The sequence below is a fragment of the Danio rerio genome, chromosome 21, assembly GCF_049306965.1.
Source record: "Danio rerio strain Tuebingen ecotype United States chromosome 21, GRCz12tu, whole genome shotgun sequence".
In the NCBI taxonomy this organism is placed as follows: domain Eukaryota; kingdom Metazoa; phylum Chordata; class Actinopteri; order Cypriniformes; family Danionidae; genus Danio; species Danio rerio.
Genome location: NC_133196.1, coordinates 33,336,512 through 33,359,104, shown reverse-complemented (window position 1 = coordinate 33,359,104; position 22,593 = coordinate 33,336,512). Strand labels below are relative to the sequence as shown.

At 36.2% G+C, this 22,593-nt stretch overlaps 1 protein-coding gene across 12 annotated transcripts in view; it reads right to left on the bottom strand.

Moving 5' to 3' along the window:
• Positions 1-4,853: 4,853 nt before the first annotated feature.
• The window catches only part of clcn5a (chloride channel, voltage-sensitive 5a), a 33,213-nt gene continuing 15,473 nt past the window's right edge, over positions 4,854-22,593 (bottom strand). The window contains exons 7-14 of one of the 12 annotated variants that reach the window (XR_012397250.1): positions 20,432-20,512; positions 16,633-17,178; positions 14,230-14,416; positions 13,670-14,068; positions 10,681-10,897; positions 7,672-8,591; positions 6,671-7,440; positions 4,854-6,337 (exon numbers count right to left, since the gene is read on the bottom strand). Coding sequence is in view for 1 of the 12 variants with exons in the window: in XM_001920748.8 (XP_001920783.2) it covers positions 8,501-8,591; positions 10,681-10,897; positions 13,670-14,068; positions 14,230-14,416; positions 16,633-17,178; positions 20,432-20,512 (1,521 nt within the window). In the remaining 11 variants the exon portion in view is untranslated. Of the gene's footprint in view, positions 8,592-10,680; positions 10,898-13,669; positions 14,069-14,229; positions 14,417-16,632; positions 17,179-20,431; positions 20,513-22,593 lie in introns of all 12 variants that reach the window. The other 11 variants (XR_012397251.1, XR_012397253.1, XR_012397252.1 and 8 more) reach the window with 11 other exon arrangements.

Sequence of the window (22,593 nt, the reverse complement as noted above, 5' to 3'; positions counted from 1 at the left end):
TCTCAAGTACCACCGTAATAACTGGTTTTGAAATACAGTAGTGTAGTAGGGCTAATAAAGCAGCTACAGCTCTGCACAGTTCAAAAACCAGGCAGATTAATTATTATTATTATTCATATTTATTATGGTCAGCCACTTTAAACATTATTAATAGTTTGAACATTAACACTGTACTGTGCTTACAAGTAAAAAAATAAATAAAACGTCAACGTTTAAATTAAAATGTGCTTTTAAAAGTTAATTAAAAATGGCACTTAAAAAGTAAAATGAAATCTGCTGGACTTAAATGTAAAATATTATCATAAAGTAGCAAATTGATCAAAAACCTGCAAATGTTCCTTGGACCTCATAAATATAGGCTATATGTCATCATATTGATATATAAACTTTTTAAAATAAATGTTGAAATATGTTGCACGTATAAATGACTTAATTGTATATCTTTAAAATCTAAACATTAACTTGTATTTTAAATATATGAATTAGATTTATACGTTTAAATTAGAAATGAGATCTGCTTACTGCACGTTAGAGTAGGCTTTGTGTGTCAGAAAAGCAGATGATTATAATATTCCTGTCAACATTGAGATATAAAAATATTCTCACGCACCAACAACCGTTACAAATATTGAGAGGAGATCAGCTTCAAATGACAGAATACATAACAAACATTAGAAAATTGAAAATAAAATAAAAGGTTTAGCATATTAAAATCAATTTACTGATCACATTGGTGTTATTATACGTGCTAAAGCAGGGCTGCTCAACCCTGTTCCTGGAGATCTACATTCCTGCAAAGCTCAGCTCCCACCCTGATCAAACACACCTGAACCAATTAATTAGGACCAGAACAGCACTTAATAATTACAGGCAGGTGTGTTTGAAATGGGTAGCAACTGAAATCTGCAGAAAGGTCGATCTCCAGGAACAGGGTTGAGCACCCCTGTGCTAAAGGGTTAAAAATGTGTTTATTTTTTTTACATTAATTATTCAGTGATTCATCAACGTACAACTAGAAGGAAGCCTGCGTACCACTAGTGGTACACGAACCAGAGTTTGAGAACCACTGCCATAGAGCCTCAAAGCCACAATAATGTCATGCGAGTCATGTGACATAACCCACTAACTGAGTGGTAACATTTGAATCAACAACATTTGATGCAACGTCCATAGAGAGTAACGCTGTGCGTCAAAAAGGGCAAGAAAGGCAGAAAAGACAGGCATTGGTGTCATTATTGCAAAACATTGAACATATGTTCAAAAAGACTGCCAAACGTTACTTCCTAACAGATGAAAATCTGTCCCTATCTATGAGGTTCTAGGGTAACTGGCCGCATTAGCCAGGACGTCCTGTATATTTATTGACTTGTCCAGTACATGACCTCCCTTTCCCTGTTTACCATTATTTTTTTAAATAACTGTCCGACGAAGACTTCAATGGCAAGCAGAGTCCTCAGCCGTCAGATGTCACTTCACAGGAAAAGGGGCTAATCCTGTCACGTCTGTGTTTTTGAGGCTGTTTGCTCAATTCATTCATTTTATTTGAAGAATTGAAGAATTCATTATAATCATTTTAGTATTATTATGTTTAAGTAATTTTTTTAAATGGCCAAATTGTGACTGAATTGTGAGTTGAACGTGCTGGCCAGTTTGTTTTTTGTCTAATAAATGATAGTAGGCAACAGTTTTATTACTTTAAAACTTTAACAGATTGCTGTTTTTCCTAATTATATATGATGTAATAATATATGATGTCTTGTTTTAACATTTTTTTTACTGCAAATTTTTAGGAAATATTTTTAGTACATCAAAATGTGTGGTTATGATGACATAAATACACAGGTATTTAAATCTCATAGTTAAATGGAAACTGAGGAGTGTAACTGCAAAAAGGTCCACTTATTGAGAAAAATAGAAACACCCCTTTCACCAGGCTGAGTTGTGTTATACAATGCAGGTTGGATTAAAACAAACTTGTGGTAATGCTGCTAAACAAAAAAAAAAAGTACATGACATCAGAAGGAGCAACTATAAATGACAGAATGTTGTAGGATGCCAGGTTATTCTCATCATGATCACGAAGTCATTAAATTCAGAAAACGCACTTCCTTGCAGCAGATTTTTATTTGTGTGTTTGATGGAAGAAATCCCAGTTTTGTTTTGACTCCTTTAACCATTTAAAGGCACTAAATATGTCATTTTCACCACTAGTGGACATGCATTCACAATAAACAAAGGTGTAGTTTGATGATGCACTGACTGTGGAATCGTGGGAGTTTTTATTACATCCTACAGGACTCCCGCAGAAATCATGTTCACAGATGAGCAAAAATGTTCAAATTTTATTATCATGGTTTGACTGCTTAATATCATGGTTGGATTCGAATATATATAATATTAAATTTCCCGCTAACATTCGAGCATGTTTTAAAGGTTCATGAAACCTCAAGTACTTTTTTTGAGATTTTAACAGATTTGTGTGTGTTGAGCATCAGTTAAGACAATGTTAGCAAATGTTACCTTAAATTGTGGGAAAAAAATTGATAATTTTAAGATTTTGTCAGCTAACTTTAGCTTTTGGGTTTAAAATGAGTTTTGGGGCAGGATCAAAATCGGCGACGTAGCGCAAAACTGCAAGTGCAAAAATGACACGTCTGTTTCTGATTAATATTCATAGCGGAGTTTTCTTATCCTATGAGAAGAGCTGGCTTCTTAATTATTCATGACTGCACGTGCTTTCTGAAGGCAAGACAGACCTGCCAGTGTCAAGCTGTGAGATCCTACGTTGATGATAGGGTGAGACCTGTTTCCATGATCCACGGGGTTTGTTGCATGTTTTTCCCCACGATGCTGTCAGGGCCGATTCAGCAAAGCTGTTTGTGTGCAGCAAGCATTTTTGTTGGGAGAGCAGTACGAGAATTGGAGAATGACGGATGTTGTCTTTTATTAGGAGTTCGTTCACATTTCAACATATCGCCGTGCTGCTGTTTTTTGCCTAAATCCTCTAGATTATCAACAGGGCTAATGGTTTACAAAGACAGGGCAGGAGACCTGCTGTACAGAGTCTGCATTCAGACCCAGGGATTGAGGGAAAAGTCCTCATTTATAGTGTTTATATGAACACGATTATCTTCATAATTATATAAATTTTGGTTATCTGTATATGAAATTACCAATAACAAATGTAGCAGGGCATTAAATTACTGTTTATGTCTTTGCATTTTAATTTGTAAACTATTAAATCATGCGTCTCCTCACGATTTGTGTCTCATTTTGGGAGCCGACTGACAACAGTTGTTCACTCCTCTCCTTCTCCCCTGCTTTGCTGGCCACGCCCACTCCTGCATCTGATCGCGGAGCTCCACGCCCATTATGATGCATCTTTTGAAAAAATTCTAAGGTAGACCTGAACCGAAAGTGAGGGGTTTCATGGCCCTTCAATTTGCCATTGTGTACACATGCTCAACAGAAATGACTGTGACTGGCCATGAAGGTTATCAGTTCACCAAACTCACCACTGTTTACTGAATGTAAACACACAGGGAGCGATAGAGCATTTTAAAGCTGTGAAGATCAGTCGATTCATCAGTGGACTGCTCGTACGGCAGTTTAAAAACAGACCAGCTGATCTTTGCGGCTTTAAAACGCTAGTATCTTGACAACACTAGTACAATGTGGCATGAAAACAGCAACGGTTTTATTATGCCACAGTCGACTGCTTCCGGTTCTTCTGCTCCTAATCAATTGGCACTGTTTTATCATACGAAGTACATTTTAGGGTTCTGTTATTAATAAAACACATAACATAATAAAATAAAAGGTGTTTGCGGTTTTCTAGTAAAAACTAACTAGAAATCGAGGGTGTCTGATGTAATTAGGATGGGGACAAAGGACACAGTTGGGGCCTTATCATACACCTGGCGCATTAAGGGGCAAGATGTGTTTGCCCCGACGTGTTGCTTTTTTCAGACCAACGCAACCTTAGGGCATACTCAAACTATGCACAGATTTAGACATGCCCTTACTGCTTTTGCACCCTGCGCTTTAGACTTTGCGCGTAGATCATTAAAATAGAGCCCTTGATGTCACTAGTTAAAATGGCATATTTCTCTGGATTTGAACATTCTTCGAAACCCTTTGCATAATGCAAGTACACAAGGAAGCAAATATATAACACTGTCATAGTGTTTTTTGGATACTGTAATGAAAAAACCTTATATATTGTGCCTTTAATAATAAAAAATAACATCTCGTGTACACAAGCCCAATGCACAAAATTGTTTTGAATGTTTGGTAAGATTTGTCAAAAAAATATGCATACGAAAAGCTTTCTCTTAGTTAATATTAAAATGATAGTGAAAATTATAAGTAAATCAGCACAAAATCAACCTTCTTTTTGACCAAAATAACCAAGATAATTTGGAAATGTGTGTGAACAAGCCCTCATACATTTTAAATCACCCAGTTACAATGTTTGTTTAAATAACTTTTTTCAGGAGAGTATAAACACCCCATAGAGCTCTGTGATGCTCCTGGACCAAAAGTCTCGAGTTAATTAAAAGAAATTGGTTTTGATTTGTTGGGAAGCACTAAGTCACCCATATGAGTCAACCTTGTGTCGTTCACTAATCTCTGAAGAAAAAGGCTAGCACATAAACTGGAGACAAAATTGCGTGGGGTAGGATTAAGAGTAAGACTTCATTTGACTCATACTCTAAAAACAAACGGCTAACTTAATTTCCTCCAGTCTTAAATCTCTAAGACACAATCATATCCTGATAACATTAAATTCTGATCCAGTGAAATTAATTTGAAGGCTAAAGTTCACAATCCACAATGAGGAAAACACAGAAGAGGATGTTACTTTATATTTTATGTAGTGTTTATGAATAAATTACAATGATAACGTGACATTCATATTTAACACTAATGGATAATGCTGACATTGAAAAAAACACACACATACACACACAATTTAAACCATGAGTACAAATGATTGCTGACAAACAGTTACATATTTTTCAACAATTCTCAGTACATAACGTTATAAGTTGTTCTTAATAAAGTGGCCCTTTATTTTTGATTAGAAATGGAAATACTGTGAGAACTAGCTGAAAACCAACCGTGCCAATGAGCCATCAGAGGAGTTTCAAGCACTCTCCAAAACGATCTTAGCGTTCATTTAGGCGAATTCAATAAATGTAGTGTTAACTTATTCAAAGAGGCTGATGCAGGCTTTGAACATTTGGGCTGGTATGCATATAATGAAATTACACATGACTACATACTGCATGCTCGGGTTACATTGGGACATGCAAAGTGATAGGGATATAAATGGAAGAGGCAAAGCAAACAAGCAGCATTTGTTCATGGAGAAAACCTGCGTACCATTCAGTCAAGCTTCAGAAAATGTCAATGAAAGACGAACTAGTGAGTTTGATTACAGCTTATTCAGAAATCTGTACTAAAAGTATAACCTAATGCCTTTTCCGATAAACACTGTGCAAAAATAATGCCAACCTAATTTGCTTAGAAATATTTCTACGCAGTATGTGATTTATAACAGTGGTTTTACAAACATATGTACGCTACATTGAAAAAAAGATTGGGGCCGGTACTTTTTTCAATTTAATAAACAAGTATGCATTAAATTGATTAAAAGTTGGAGATTTTACAAAAGATTTCGGTAACACTTTAGATCACAATTCACGGTATTAACAAACTATTAACGAACACTACTATCTTAATAAACTACTAATTAACCATTTATTAATAGTTAGTAAGGTAGTAGTTGGGTTTAGGTTTTAAGTAGTATTAGGGATGTAGAATAAAATCCTACTTTATAGATACTAAACATCTTAAAAATAGACAGGTAATAAGCCAGTGGTTAATAGCATGAATTGTGACCTGAACTAAAGTATACGGAAACTCAGAAGGGACGTATGGTGAGGTGAAAATATGGGTGGACACAAAAAAAAAGAGAGGAAAACTTTTTTTTTTTTTTTAAGTTTTTGCGTTTCCTTGCAAAGATGTTTTACCACAAACACTTCCAGTTCAATTCATACATGTCAACCCTCTCGTTTTTGCTGGGATTCTCCCGTATTTTACTATTCTGTCCTGCTATTATCTAATCATTAAGTATTTTTCCACATTTCGCATATATTTTTTATCTTGAACATATGTTAAAGTTAATATAAAATGTCTGTGTTCACTTTCTTTTTATTAAACTTGTGTGTCGATCATCGCTCTTCATATGCAACCCCTGGATCAGTGAATGCATGTATAAGTGCTGACTGACGGACACGCTCTGTATGATAAACTAATCCCAGATCAGCTTCTGTACACACCATTTAAAGTGATTCTTCTGTTCTCACACAAGTGAAGAACAGCAAATGAATCTCCCGTTTTGTTTTGCTTGATAACAGAGGTGTCACTTTAAGAATGCACAGATCTATAATGAAAGCATTCCATTATCTTTAGTAACTGTTTGTGCTCAAATAAGAGAAAATAAGGTGTTTAAAATAAAACAAGCAGGACTGACATGTTTCCATATTATTAGGTGAATTTGTCTGTTTAAACACACACCGGAATCCCAAAGTGATCTGCACTTTAGCTCTTCTTTAAATGGTGTGTACAGAAGCTGATCTGGGATCAGTTTATTATACAGAGCTTGTCCGTCAGTCAGCACTTATACATGCATTTGCTGATTCATAGGTTGCACATGAAGGGCAACGATCAACGCACAGCTTTAATGGAAGGAAAGTGGTGCAGACATTTTTATATTAACTTCAGTGTGCTGTCAAGATTAAAAACTATATCAGAAAAATGGGAAAATAATTAATGATAGGATGATAGATGGATAGAATGGCAAAATATGGGAGAATCCCGGCAAAAACTAAAGGGTTGACATGTATGAAGTGAACAGGAAGTGTTTGTGGAAAAACTGTTTTGCAAGGGAACCCAAAAACTTCAATATTTTTTCCTATGCCTCTGTTTTTTTTTTCTCCCACCCAGTTTTTTTTTCCTCCACAATTGTTTTTAAGTGTTACCAAAATTTCATATAAATGCAGTTATTTTAAACAAAAAAAATCTGTCTAAGGCTGTCGAAGAATGTGGAAAAACAAATATTAAAAAGCCTTTATTCACATGGCACAGTACTGCCTTCATCAGGGTCACATCAGGTTTCGAGTGTCTTGGACTGATTTTTTGCTGATGAATCTCTTATCCAAAGAGTTCCGACACATCATTTAAGCTCCATGTGAGCACTTTTAGTTTGACCTATGTAGGTGACTATTTTAAACTTTAGAATCATTAAAATAAGTAGAATGATTTCTGGAGGATCATGAGACTCAAAACTGGAGATATAATGTTGAATCTTCAGCCTTGAATCACAGGAAGATATAATATGTCACAATATAGGAAGAGTTCAGATGCAAAAACCTCTGAATGCCATCTGAAATGTCCTCTAATAACAGCATTTTTATCAGGCTCCTGCGAGTAGGTTTAGTACGTTTCTCTTTTATGTCAAAGAACAACAACTTTTCATGGTCTTCAAAATGAAATAAATTAACATTAACAAAAGAGGCTGAGAATAATGCTCATTTTAGACAGGAATTTGAGGCGGCACTTAGAGGTTTTTGCATCTGAACTCTACATATTATGATTGGAAACCGAATAATATTAAATGTTTTGCCATATTTTTATCTGTTTACATATGTCTTGGTTACATTAGAGACTAGTTTCATTTTTAAAAAAGGTACCAACACTCAGAACTTTTCATTTGTAGTGAAAAACGAGGTTGTAAATTTGAAAAAGTGCATGTGACGTGAAAACATTTACAGAAAGTTTACAGCCTCATCTCTTGGCTGAAACTACACAGTTCAGATTAGCACTGATTATAAAGCGTGGAAATGTAGTGAAGCTCAACAAAATAAGGAAACTGTAAATCATCAGACTCGTAAAAATATTAAGACTCGACCAAAACATAGAAACTTTTAGAGCTTTTAGATGCTGGAATACTTGTAAGCGCTCATTTAAACTGTCAAAAAGAAGAAGAAATACCTAGAAATGCACATGTAAAAACTTATAATCAACATCCGTGGCGAAGTGGAAAGCAGAAGGAGGACTCTTGGGAAATCCTACACTAAAAAAAGTCTAAAGGATGTCCTTTTTATTTCCATTTTAGGCATTTTACTGTAGGTTTGAGAGATGTGATCGAGGCGGGTGAATTTATGCTACAAAGTGTTATCATGTATATATTGTGATATGTTTTGATGCATTGATATGTTACCTGCAAACAGACTTGCTTGCACTCAGTCATTCTTAGCGGTTTGCTGGAGTGCATAGAAGGTTCTCCATCCTGTGGTCGAAGCGCCTGCACCAATGAGACTCTACAAATAGATTTCACAGTGTGAATGGATGCTAATCCAGTACTGACAGTTCTGTAGTGCAAATCGTTTTGGCCAGACTGCTGTTTTCTGCTTTCAAACTGGCTGGCACTTCAGTTGAAGAGAATAGAGTCTGGGTCTCGGTTGGCCATCTGGGCCATGTGTTTCAGTATGTCCTTTTTGGTGATGATGCCCAGTAAACGCCTGCGTGGAAACAGAAATGCATTATTATATTAAGCTCACTGAAATCAGTCAGTATATTTACACAGAAAACAATATTGTGAAATCAAGATTCAATCAAGTCAAATTTAAGGCTTTTTAAGAACCTTTTAAGAATATTAAGAATGAAATTTTACACTTATACAGGGTTAAAGAATAAGGATTTTTTCGAATGGCCTGGTATTGTTTTTAGTTTTCTTTCCCTAATTAGGGAACTTAATTTGGGAATTGGCTGTAAAAATGTCTAATAGCTGTTGTAAATTGTATCACTTCACAATAAAAAATTTAGATTTAAAAAATAAAGTTTTATCGAGATATATTGTTGGTGATTTGATGGATGTCAAGTAGCTTTACTTGGACGAAGCAAAATTAACACCTGTTTAAAATGATTCAAAACCCACAACACAATAGTTCACTCAATTTAAGACTTTTTAAGGCCTAAAATTTCTTTTTTGAACTTTAAGACATATTAAGAACATGCGGACAAACTGTGGTATTAACATGATTAAGACGATATTCTTATTAACATTACTTAAATCTGATTTCTGATTAATATATTCAAGCTAAAGCCATACTCAAAAGTAAAAATATAAAATTAATATATGGAATATAGCTATTTTAGTCACATAATCAAAGTACAGTATTGAGTATGTCTACATGGACAACAATAATCTGATATTAGGACATCATGTCAGTAACAGGTGATTTTGATTTTCTAAATTTAGCTAAAGTCAAAGTAAACAAACCAAATTAAGATGTGGAATAATACTTTTTTAGTCACATAATTGATGTGCAGTTTTTAGGTTTATATGGACAACGATAGTCTGATTTTAATGTGAATAACATGAAAATAGATGTTTTTGATTATCTTAATGCAGCTTAAGGCATAGTCGAAATAAACAATTTTATTTTTAGTCACATAAACAAAAATTTAGTACTTTGACAACAAAATTCCATTATTAATGGGACTTGCATGTAAACAAACATTTTAAATTATCTTAATATACCTAAAGTCATAGTTGACACGAAATGTAACTGTTTTGATCGAAGTATGTATTACATTTATGTGGACAACAATATTCCGATATTTATGACTTATGTAGATTACATTTTTGATCATCTTAATTCAGCAAAATCCATAGTCAAAAGTAAACACTAATCAAATTAAGATGATGTGAAATATTGCTCTTTTAGTTACATAAATAATATGATTACATAGACAACAACATTCCAGTATTAAATATATGTATTCATTTACGATATGCATAATATGCATATGGCAGTAATCTTTTTGATAGCAAACTAAAGAGAATGACTTGAACAGGGTATCTGCAGATTCCTAGGAGTTAAATTGAAGACTTTTCAAGACCTTTTTAATGCCACAAAGAATTAAATTAAATACCCAATAGCACACAGCACATACAATTACTATCCTTAACACTCTTTATTTTATATTGTGGTGCTGCCATAACTAAATAAACTGGCTGAAATTGGCCAATTGGTGCATATCTGCTAATGTACGAGTTGATGCAGCAGTCATAAGCCATTATAGAGTGAAATCCCTGCAAACTCTGCTTGTATACGTAAATTCCTAGTGAACGTTGCTTAAGTAAATGAAATCCCAGTGAGCGTGTATTTTAATAAGCTACACCTATTTTGTTCTGGGTAAAAAATAGGTGAAGAGATTTTAAACAGATTTCAAAGCAGATTTGGAAGCAAAATCTCTTTACGGGGTCAGTTCGATTGCATTTTTAAGACGAACTAAGGTCTTATTTTTTTACTATGAAATTTAAGACATTTTAAAGATCCACAGACACTCTGAGCAATAATTCGTATTTTTTGTCATGTCTGTGATGACACATGCTGTCACATGGGGACAAAATGATGTGCCATTAATTGATCCATGTACTACAACATGCACAAAGGAAACATGAAAGAAGTATTCTAAAAGCAACTCATGTAAACACCTGAATCATAATACTGTCTTTTTCATAATAAGGGAAATATTTAGGTTACTTATGTCCATGTAAATAATGGCCACACTCAGACAAAGCTAAGTGAACAAAGTTTTTACCCGTTGTGAGTGACGAGACACTGGCGCAGGCCCAGCTTTCGGAAGATGTCCACCACGATGTCCATGGCAGTGTGGTCTGTAACGGTGAATGGGCTGAGATCCATGATGCCGCGGAGCTTCAATGGTGGAGGGCTGTTGGGTGGCTGTGGTGGTGTGTACTCCGTAAAGAAGATTCGGGAGGCGCTAACAACACCTTCCTGACGCTGGCGAGCATTATCTACCAGAAGAAAAGAGGATATAACTTAAACTAGAGTTTGACAAGAAATGATAAGTCAATTAATTTGTGATGATGATAATTCAATTATATGGATTTGGTTTTTGTGTTTGTAGCTTGGCTGGTTTAGGTCCATTATGGATAAAAGTATACATCATTAAAATCGCCAGTAGACGGTCCCAGATGTAAAGTGATTCAAATGATTCATTCAAAATGGCTGATTCATTTTGAAATAAGTAAGAAACTCTTCATATTTGAAAATGATACACTCTATATTAAGTGAAAAACAATTTGTGAACCATGGAGTGAGTCCAAAATCATAAAACAGTAATACTATAACTTACAAGTTAATACTATATGGTGTGTGCTTATTTAAATCAATAATAAAGATTTCTCCTTGAAACTATGGTCCTTGGAGATTCATAAAATGCTATTTCAATGACTATCAGCATTTCGAGAGACAAACCAAAAACATACAGGCAATATAGAATTAATATTTGTGGATAATTATTTAAAATAGCATGTATCTGATGATCCACTGAGGTCTCAAGAAATGTAGTGATCAGTCAGCGAAATAATATTTACAAGAACATTATTACATTTAATACACAGCCTCAATAAACAATCCTGAATGTGTTCATGAAAGTCTGGAGCATAAGCTTATTGATTTAATGTCATGAGCTGATGCTGTTTGTTTACAATAGAGAAAAAGAGGATGCATGTGTTGTATTATCTATCAAAATAGTACTTATGCTCATATTGGATGCAGCAACATTCATTCATTCATTTTCCTTAGGCTTAGTCTCTATTTCTGAGGTCACCAGGCGGAATGAACCGCCAACTTATCCAGCATATATTTACGATGCAAAGCGCAAGCTCTGTGATTGGTCAGCTTGGTAGTGCTGACAAATGTGGGCGGGACTGAAAGCCGTGCAAAGTCCTGTGAAGGGGGTCCAGATGGAAAGTTCTGTTTTGTGTTTACCTTATGATTAAATTTGTTGCACGCAAGTTTGAGCTACTTCTATATTAAGGTAACTTTCAGAAAAAAACAAAACACCAGCAAAGACACTCGACCCAGAGGAACATAAAAACCTCACCACCAGCTAGCGTTTCTGAAGTGTTATTGCAGAGCAACATAAACAGCGCATAGAAGTATTAATGCACGACAACGCACAAGGCATGCGCCGTGGGTCACGCCAATCAGTTGACGCAGAAGTATAAACCGGGCTTTAGGCAGCAGATGCCCTTCCAGCCCCAACCCAGTACTGGAAAACACCCATACACTCTCACATTCACATTCACATTCACACACACACACACACACACACACACACACACACACACACACACACACACACACACACACACACACACACACACACACACACACACTATGGTGAATTTAGTTTACCTAGTTCACTTATAGTGCACTGAAAGCATCGTGAAGATTAAATGAAGGATTGAATAACGTTAGAACGTCTAGTGCTTAAAATATGTAGCATCAATGGCAAACATTGTTACCTGCAAACTCCATCTCACCGGCTTTACAGTGAATGCTTTAGTCATTTTCATAGTGGACTTTAAACACTGGAAGTTTTTTATCCACTCTTCGAAAAGTGTAAATGCTGGATTGACATTCATTACATGTTCACTAAGATGTGCCATTATTTGTAACTTTAGGTGGTTTCTAAAACTACATTTGCCAGTGTTGTTTTCATTCTCTCAGATCCAGACCTTTACATTTCACACATAGCTCCCTGTCATCGGAACTGAGTGATTGATAGCTGATATTAACAAATCCATTTGCGTTCTGTTCTAGTGCAGTGGGCCTATAAAAAGAGCTTAAAGGCTGGGTAAGCATAGCGTGCTTTGTTTGCTGCGGCAAGTTTTCATGTCAACTGTTTTAAACCATTCCTGAGAGCTGTGTATGGCGTTTTGAGGTGCAAAGATGCTTAATGCGTGAATGCCTCCTAATTCTGCGCATGCGGTGAACATTTTGCTGTGAAAACTGGTCACTCAACATAAATTTTATGCACTCGCACAAGTGCTTCCAAATATATTTTGAGGTCACATAACATTAGATAAAATTTCGGTCGCAATTTCGAGCCCTGATTAATAACTTGTCACAGATTCCCAGCTTTCTGATACATGCTGAGGCTGTGGATAAGAGATGATGATTTCTTGTAAAAACCAATAACCTATAGTTTAAAAAGGCTCATTATCAGGAACCATGGGTATTCATTTTGTTTTGTCTTTATGTTTTTTTTTTGTTTTTTTTTTTACTCTGGTAACCATTTTATTTTATCATAAAAATAGTCTTTAATATTCCGCTGTAGAAAAAGGTTCCCCTACAACTTGAATAGTGTGAGTGCAAGTAAATTACCAGAAACATATTATTTCTAGGTGAACTATCCTTTTAACTCCCTGTATCTGAACAAGGCAGACATACTACAAGTATGAAAATATCAACATTTTTAGAATCCACTTAAGAAATAGTTCATCCAAAATTTACTCGATACCAAGTGGTTTAATAGCTTTATATGCTTTCACACAAAAGATATTTGACAGAAATGTTGTAAACCTGTAACCACTGACTTCCATTGTATTTGTTTTCCTACTATGAAAGTCAATGGTTTCCAACATTTTTCAAAATACCTTCTTTTGTGCAAACCAGAAAAAAATCCTCCTCCATGTTTTTTGATAAGCGAAGGATGAGTAAAACATGATACAACTTTGAGTTTGGGGGCAAACTATTCCTTTAAAGTAATTTCTTACCAATAGAGATGACCAAATCCCTGCGCTGCACAAAGCCCACAAGTCTTTGAGACTCATGCGAGACCACCACAGGAAAACCGCTGTATGACGTTTCAGCAATAAGTGACTCCACTTCCTCCACATTCATGCCATCCTGCGTGATTACAGACAGAGGTGGGTCGCTCCTGCGGGGTCGCATCACATCCATGGCTAGCGTTTTGTGGCTAAATTCCTCCTTCGACTCTAGGAAGGGGTAACCGTTGAGTCGAATGTGGGCCTCGTAGATGCCCTCTCGACCCAGAGCATCTGCCACCCATTTACTAGTCATGGTTGCAGCCATGAGAGGCACGATGTATTCCAGACCACCTGTTAGCTCAAACATGATGACCACCAGTGAGACGGTCATACGGGTCACACCGCCTTTAAAAGAAACACAAGATTGGATTAAAAAAATAATTTATATATATATATATATATATATATATATATATATATATATATATATATATATATATATATATATATATATATCTGGAGGACAAGCCACCAATGGTCAGAAATCAGTTTAAATAAACCCTTACCTAAGCACGCAGTAGCACCCACCATTGCATAGAGGCCGGGGGTGATGCAGTCTGCTCCAGGTGAGCACCAGCCTCTGAAGATCACCCAGTCGTGGTGGTAATATGCCAACTGTTCCATGCCCACACCAAGCAGCCTGCCTGCGATTGCTCCCACTGCCATACTGGGGATGAAAAGACCAGAGGGCAACTGGGGGAGCACAGAGAACAAAACAGTACACAAACATTAAACTATCAACAATAAAAAAACTCTCAAGACCTTAATGATGGTTGATGAAGGTGTGGGGGAAAATATAGGATGAATGAATGAGGAAAGAAGTAATAGAGGATATATGAATAAAATAGGAAAGGAAGAACTAAAATAAAAAGAAATGGATGCATGTGAAATAGATGGATGAACGAATTAATGTAAGGAACAAATGAAGGTAGGTCAGAAGGATGATGAAATGAAGAATAGATTTAAAAGATACAAGAAAAGGATCTATAGAAGAATGACATGAAAGAACTAAGCAAATAGGGATAATCGATTAAAGGAGGAGAAAATAAATAGATTGAAAAGATGAAGAAAGGATTGATGGAAGAAAGGCTAGATGGATGGTAGAACAAAGTAAGGACTAATAAAATAAAGGCTAGATCAGGGATAGGCATCAGGCCTGGTGTCCTGCAGAATTTAAATCCAATCCTAATCAAACACACTTGTCTATAACTGTCTAGTGATCTTGAAGACACTGTAGCATGTTTAGGTGATTGAGTAGTGTTGAAGCAAAACTCTGCAGGGACTCTGCCCTCCAGGACTGAGTTTGCCCATCCCTGAGCTAGATGGATGGAAAAACGAAGTAAAGACTGATAGAAGAAAGGCTAGGTGGATGACAAAATGAAGTAAGGAGAGATGGGAAAAAAGGATAGATGAAACAAAGAAATGAAATGGGGTTGAAGAAAGATAGATGGAAAAATTAAAGGTAAAAAAAGGAAATGTAGGATGAATAATTAAATAAGTGTTGAAAATTGAAAGATGGAAGGAAGAAACAATGATTGGTGAAAGATGGGAATAATAGATTGATAGATGGATAAAAAAGTAAATGAAAATAGAACAAATGGATGAAAAAAAGAAACAAAGAAATGAATGAAAGGAAAGACAAAGAAAAAAAATGATAATGGAATAAAGGATGGGTTAATGTATAGATGGGTAATGAATGAACAAAAGGAAAAGAGAAAGGAAAGAGAGAATAGAAGAAAGATGGAAAGAATGTATGGTCGATGAAAAGAGGACAACGATGGATGACAGAAAGAATGGAAAAAGTTATTGGACAGTTATGTGGAAACTGACAAATGAAACCACAGTAGACAGATAAATAAACGCAAGGGAGGAAGGAAGGAAAGACAGAAAAAATTACAATAAAATTTTTAAATTAAAGGAAGAAACAATGCAAGGAAGACAGACTGATGGGTGAAATATAGGGTGAATGAATGAATGAAAGACATGAATGAAATAGAAAAGAAAAAATAAAATGAAAAGAAATGGATGCTTGTGAAATGGATGGATGAACAAATTAATGAAGGGATGGAATAAAGTTTAGATGAAAAAAAGGCTAGATGAAAGAAAGGAAGAAAGGCTAGATGAAAGACAGGAAGAACGGCTAGATGAAAGAAAGGCTAGATAGAAGTAAGGACAGACAAATAATAAAAAATCACAGATGGATGGATGGATGAATGGATGAGAGAAATAAAATGGGGTTGAATAAAGGATAGATGGAAAATTAAAAGGCAAGAAAGGGGAGGAAAGGATAGATGAACGATTGAATAAGTGATTAACAATGAAAGATGAAAGAAAGAAAATACCAACGGATTGTGAAAAAAACGAGGGAAAATTAGATTGATAGAAGGATAAAGAATTAAATGACTAATGACAATGGAATTAAGGATGGATTGATGCATGAATAGAAGAATGAAATACATAAAAGAAAAGGAGGAAGAAAAGATGGAGAATAAAAGAAAGGTGAAAACATGGATACATATACAGATAAATAAAAGGAAACAATGACAAAGGATAGATTAATGAAGAAAGAAAGAAAGAAAGAAAGAAAGAAAGAAAGAAAGAAAGAAAGAAAGAAAGAAAGAAAGAAAGAAAGAAAGAAAGAAAGAAAGCATGGACGCAAAAATTAAAAGAAGGAACAAAGCAAGGAAGATGAACTGATGACGGAAAAGGGGGGGTAAAACAATAAATAAAAAAAGGTTGGATAAAATGGGTAAATGAGAGAAATAATGAATACATTACATAAGACAAAAACAGAAAGGAAAGAGGTTTAAGTGAACAAAAAAGGAAGGCTGGATGGAAGGACAGAATATAGACAAATGGAAAAGAGGAAAAGATGGATTGAATATTAAAGGGCTGTCGGATGCCTGTACCTTCATGCCGAAGGTCACCACAGTGATGAGCATCTTGAAGATGAGCGCGAGCGAGAGCTGCCACATGGCGGTGTAGACATCAGGTCCCGCAGGTCTGTCCGGCAGAGCATCACTGCTGCTCTTGGTGACGCTCACATTGGAGTAGTTACAGAGCTGCGAGGAATCCAGCAAGCCACAGTCATTGAACAGCTCTGAGATCAGCTCACTGGTGCTCATGCGCGTGTAGCTGTTGGGAAACGCCAACACAGCCGTGACTGCTGTCACAACCAGCACCTCCAGCACAGGGTAATGGCCCAGACGAGTGGTCTTACGTCGCCGACACCACCAAATGTTGGCCCGGATGAAGAATGCACCCCAGATCCCCCCGAATATACCCAGCAGGATGAACGGTATGAGCTCCAGCAAATGCCAGGGGGAGTGAAACTCCACATAGAAGAGCACCAGCCTGCTGTTACCAAACGGGTTGATGGAGCGAAGGGTGAAGGCTGCTACCAGTGCAGCAAAGAAAGAGCGCCAGAGAGTCTTCAGGGGGAAGTAATAACTCACCTACAAGTAAAAAAGATAAAGACATTATGTACATTATCTATGTAAATAACTGTATTTTACAATAAAATCCCTTTTCACATTTCTGCGTATCTCTGTAGTGAAAGTCGTCATAGTTGGCTAAACTTAGAGAGCAGTGAATGGGGGAGTACAACAAATGATTTTTTTTTACAATCTTACTGGCTGAAATAATTAAACAAAAACTCGATGATGTTATTAAGACTTTCAGAAAAAGGAAAAAAATGGATGATGACAGCCAGAATAATTACTCTCCTGCCCATAGATGCTGCATTTCAAATGCCTCAGACAAGCAGTAATTGTTTTTTTGTTAGGTCTTGCAAAGATGAAATAATACATTGTTAAAAAAAAATTCTAAACATTAAAAACGTCCAAGGAATTAAGAGGCTGATGACGGTTAAACACGTCATAACGGGTAAAGGGTCCATAAGTGTTGACATTTAATACAATTGATGACATTTATAGAGGTGCTTTTCCTCTGAATGGAGCGATTCTGTACCACTCTCTTTTTGGGATTTCATACTTGGAAGTAACTGGTACTTTTTTTAGTACCATCCTGGTTGAGGTTCCAAGCAAGCTGTTGATCACAGATTAGTCTGAGAGAAAAGTCACTACCGGCAATACTGGATTTGTGACAAGAGACACCAAACCTGCTAAATTTAAATAGCCAGCAGCAGACACTGCTTTATTGTTGGTTCGCACGACTAAATCTTTTTTTTTTTACCATCAGCCTCTGCTGAAACAAACTTGATGAAAATCCTTGGTGAAAATGTTATGGCTATGAAACTGCAGTCAATAAACTGTGAAAGAGACTGGAAAAGAGCCGATCAAGATTACAGCAAAGGCAAACACTTTTGATGACCTGTTAGAGACTGGTGATGACCAGTGTTATGATTAACGCTAAAATGCAATCTCAACCATTATGGAAATTTAAAATCTCACTTGAAATTGGAATTTTGATTTAGTTTGAACATGAACATCCTCTTATTTAAGATGCAGCCTTGGACATGAGAGTTGAAAGTAATGCGTTAAACCCAGGATCTGCTTTGATTCTTCTTTAATTTTATCAGTTGTTGACAGTAGGAATGAGGATTTCACTTCTCATGATGACTGAATGAATCGCTTGACTTTTCTGTACCATTTAAAGTGAAAAGTCAATGACCACAACTTGTAAAACTGCTTTTTATGCCTGAAACTGATCACAGAGAGAGGACAATATCAGCATCACAGACTAATCTAATCAGCATTGGCTGTTCATACCAGCCTCAAACTTCCCAAACTGGTTTTGCCATGAAAAAGAGGATCTTCACTGATCAAAAGTAATACCATTTTACAAATAAAAACAAATTGAAAAAAATGGTAACACTTTATTTTGATGGTCTGTTTGTTGAATTTAAGCCACATTGCATCCACATGCCAACTAATTCTCATTAGATTATAATTAGACTGTTAGGTTGGGGTTGGGGTTAGTGCAGTGCTTAGTTTGTGAATTGCAAGGTCCCAAAACAAATCGGGTTAACGGATCCGGCATGTTAACCGAGGATGTAGAGGTGCCACACAGGGGGGGTTGTTGCAGATGAAACTGATAAGCGGGGGGGCTGGCGGGTCATTGGAGGGGTGTCATGGAGGAAAATGAAGAGGGTTGGGGAGTGGCAGAAGAAAGTGAAAGAGAACAGCGGATGAGGGAGGAGGGTGGTTGAAAAGGGGGATCTGTAAAATGAGGTGCCGGACTAGATCTCAGAGGTGCCGGATCCGGCATCTTCCAGCACAAATTAAGCCCTGGGTTAGTGTAAGCTGATATGTACTTGCAAAGTTTCTTATAGTCAGTTAAATGTCTGATAAAGGAGCAGAATCTACATATATTAAGCAGACAGTCTACTAATAGTCAAATGGACCATCAAAATGATGTGTTGCAGACATTTTTTCTTATAAATTTCTTTTTACCAAATTGTTTATACTTAATACATGCCGTTTACGATACAACAATGTATGCAAACTTGCTTATGAATCATACAATCTTTAAAAACACAATTCTAACTGTGGACTTGGCCTATGCAAATATTGTCCACGCCGGGGGTGGCTGACTCACCCGGTGGCCAACTCAGACAGTGTCATCCAAACACAATGCTGGATCTGAATGGAACAACTTTTGCAAATACCTTCATGCCAAGAAGGGATACATGTGTTCTCTCTGAGACAGACAATAGTCATTGTTTAAGCTGCCATATCGTCGTGGATGTTGCTGTATAGATGGTCATGGTCAAAGTCCCTTTAAGGCAAGCCATTTCACACAAGAACAAGATCATGACACCATCCTTAATGGCCATTCTATCGTCCTCTGGATAATAATCTTAATTTTTGTTGACAGAACAGACTGTACCTTGCGTTTGTTTCAACCAAAAAACATTTGTTTTCAAATGTAGCGGGTTCATTTTAAAGTACAGATTTCAAGCTTTATGTGGATTTATTTTAAATGTCTGTGAGGCAAGTATTCATGGAGATTTGTGCAGTTTTTGACCACAAAAATAAAAAAAGTAAAAGCACACGTCTAGTCCGAGCTTCTCCCCGAAGAAATGTCAGTCTATAGCAATCGATGACTGGCTCCTGTTATAGATGGTGGGGGCAGGGCTTCACCATATCAACTGTTACACTTTTTCCCATTCAAAACTAAACGGGAGACATGTCTTGTGTATTCTATAGTCTTTGTCATGGTTTAAGTTGTTTAGAAAGTTGTTATACCTCTGAAGGTCTGCATAGAGAAGCAAGGAGGTCTGCAAGTTTGGGGAGTTGGAAAAATAACAAGAACAACAACCACAAGCTAGTGCCTCTTATCTTCAACAACTTCTCTTTAGAGATGTGCTTCTGCTAGTGATGTCCAGTGGCCGAAGATGTTCACAAGTCATTCAAAGCATTTACTTTTCACTTTTGACTGCAGTTTTTGTTTCAAATTTTCTTTGTGTCACAATCATTGCATGTCTCTTAGTTTGATCACTGCTTTCTTCCATTAAAAAGGGTTTTTGTTAAATTGTCTTGATTATTTTGTGAGGGACTATTCTAAAAGTATATCCGAAAGTAAAATTCCTTTGAAATTTGAATAATGAAGATACAATGAGTATATCAAATGTTCTTGAATATTGATCTCCACTGTATTGTTGTTATAGTGCATTTAATTAATTCTAGTCATTAAAATGGACCCTAGACAACATTGACAATATGTAAACATGTTAGAAGTGCTTGCCTCTTCCAGACTGAAGAGAACTCCACCAATCGGTGCGCCAAAAGCTACAGACACACCAACAGCTGCTGCGGCAGACAATACCTAATGAAAATCCAAAAAGAAGAAGAACAAAAGTGAAACATTAGATCATGCTTATCACAGAAAAAGTTGAGATCAACACAGGCCTCAAATATAAAAACATAACGCGAATCTTATGTTTGGTCTCCACTTTGTGATGTCAATAAAAACATTCTCACAATGGGTATGTTTAAAACGTTAAACCACGAAGGCAGGCATCCAGCATGTCCTTAGTGGTAAGCCTCAAAAATGTAACACAACAAATGCCCCTCAGAGCCGCTGTATTTTTAGAGAGAAACAAATGTGAGATAGAAGTCTGAGAGTTTCTACAACAATTAGAGGAAAAACACAAAAAAGGTAATGTTATGAAAAGCTCTTACAATTTAAAGTAAGTGTTTTCTATTTTTATATATTTTAAAAGGTAATTTACTTTTGGGATGCAAAGCTGAATTTTCAGACTTCAATATTACATGATCATGCTGATTAGCTCTTCAAGAAATGTTTTTTTTTTTACTTGAAATTTCTAGAAATCAATGCTGTTGTTTTTGTTTGAACAATTTTTTTTGAGAATTTTTTGATTGATAAAATTTAAAAGCACAGCGTGTATTAGAAAGATTAATAGTCAGACTTATATATTTGAAGTATTTAAACAATGTCACTGACATTAAATGTAACAACAGTGTACAGTATACATTCAGAGAATCCAAATGTTAAGAAATGCCTAAATTTTTTTATTTTATTTTTTTTAACAAAATCTTGATAACTATTAAAAAAGAAGCAGAAATTACTCGACTTGGCAGACGCCATAGAAGGATTTTAAAATGTTGTAAAATATTACGTTTGCTGTATTTCGATTTATACTGAATGTTAAAAGAATTTTAATGGCAGCTTTTCAAGGTTCAAGACATCCTCAAGTACTTTTTTTTTTTACATTTTAACAGATTTGTGTGTGTTGAGCATTATTTAAGACAACGTTAGCACCTGTCAGCTTTAATTGTGGGGAAAACTGGATAGTTTTAAGCTTTCGTCAGTTAATTTAATCTTCCGGGTTTAAAATCATTTTTGAGGTGGGATTAAAATCTTTGACGTAGCACGAATCTGCTAGTGGAGTGATGACACTTTGGTTTCTCATTATTATTCATAGCAGAGTTTTTTATATATATTTTAAAAAGACCCTGCTTCTTAATTATTCATAAGAGCACTGCTTTCCGAAAGCAAGGCAGACCTGACAAGCAGTGAGACCCACTGAATAGGTGAGACCGCATGACATGGGTCATACGTGTTTGTTTCCATGATCCACGAGGTTTGTTGCATGTTTTTCATTGTGATGCTGTCAGAGCTGATACAGCAAAGCTGTTGATTTGCAGCAAGCATTTTTGTCAGAAGAGCTGTAAGAGAATTGGAGAACGGTGGACTTTGTCTTTTATCAGTTGAGTTTGATACCATTCAAACCCTTTGCCTATATCCATGCCGCTGTGTTCGCCTATGTTTAAAATCCTCCCGATTACCGGCAGCGCTAATGGTTGAAATAGACTTGAAAAGAGACCTGCTGCACTACTATCCACTGTGTCCTCCTCATTTACAGTGTTCATATAAATATGATAATCTTTATGATGATATATCAAATTGTAGTTATCTGTATGCAAAATTGGCGAAGCAGTGGCGCAGTAGGTAGTGCTGTCGCCTCACAGCAAGAAGGTCTCTGGGTTGAGCCTCGGGTCAGTTTGCATTTCTGTGTGGAGTTTGCATGTTCTCCCTGCATTCGTGTGGGTTTTCTCCGGTTTCCCCCACAGTCCAAAGACATGCGATACAGGTGAAAATGAGTGTGTGTGTAAATGTGTGTGTGGATGTTTCCCAGAGATGGGTTGCAGCTGGAAGGGCATCCCCTGCGTAAAACCTTGCTGGATAAGTTGGCAGTTCATTCCGCTGTGGCGACCCCGGATTAATAAAGGGACTAAGCTAACAAGAAAATGAATGAATGAATGAATGAATGTATGCGAAATTACGATAAATAAACTATAAAATTATGTTATCTCCTCACGGTTTGTCTCATTTTGTGAGCCAACCGACAGTTGTTCATTCCCTTCCCCTTGCTTTGCTGGCCA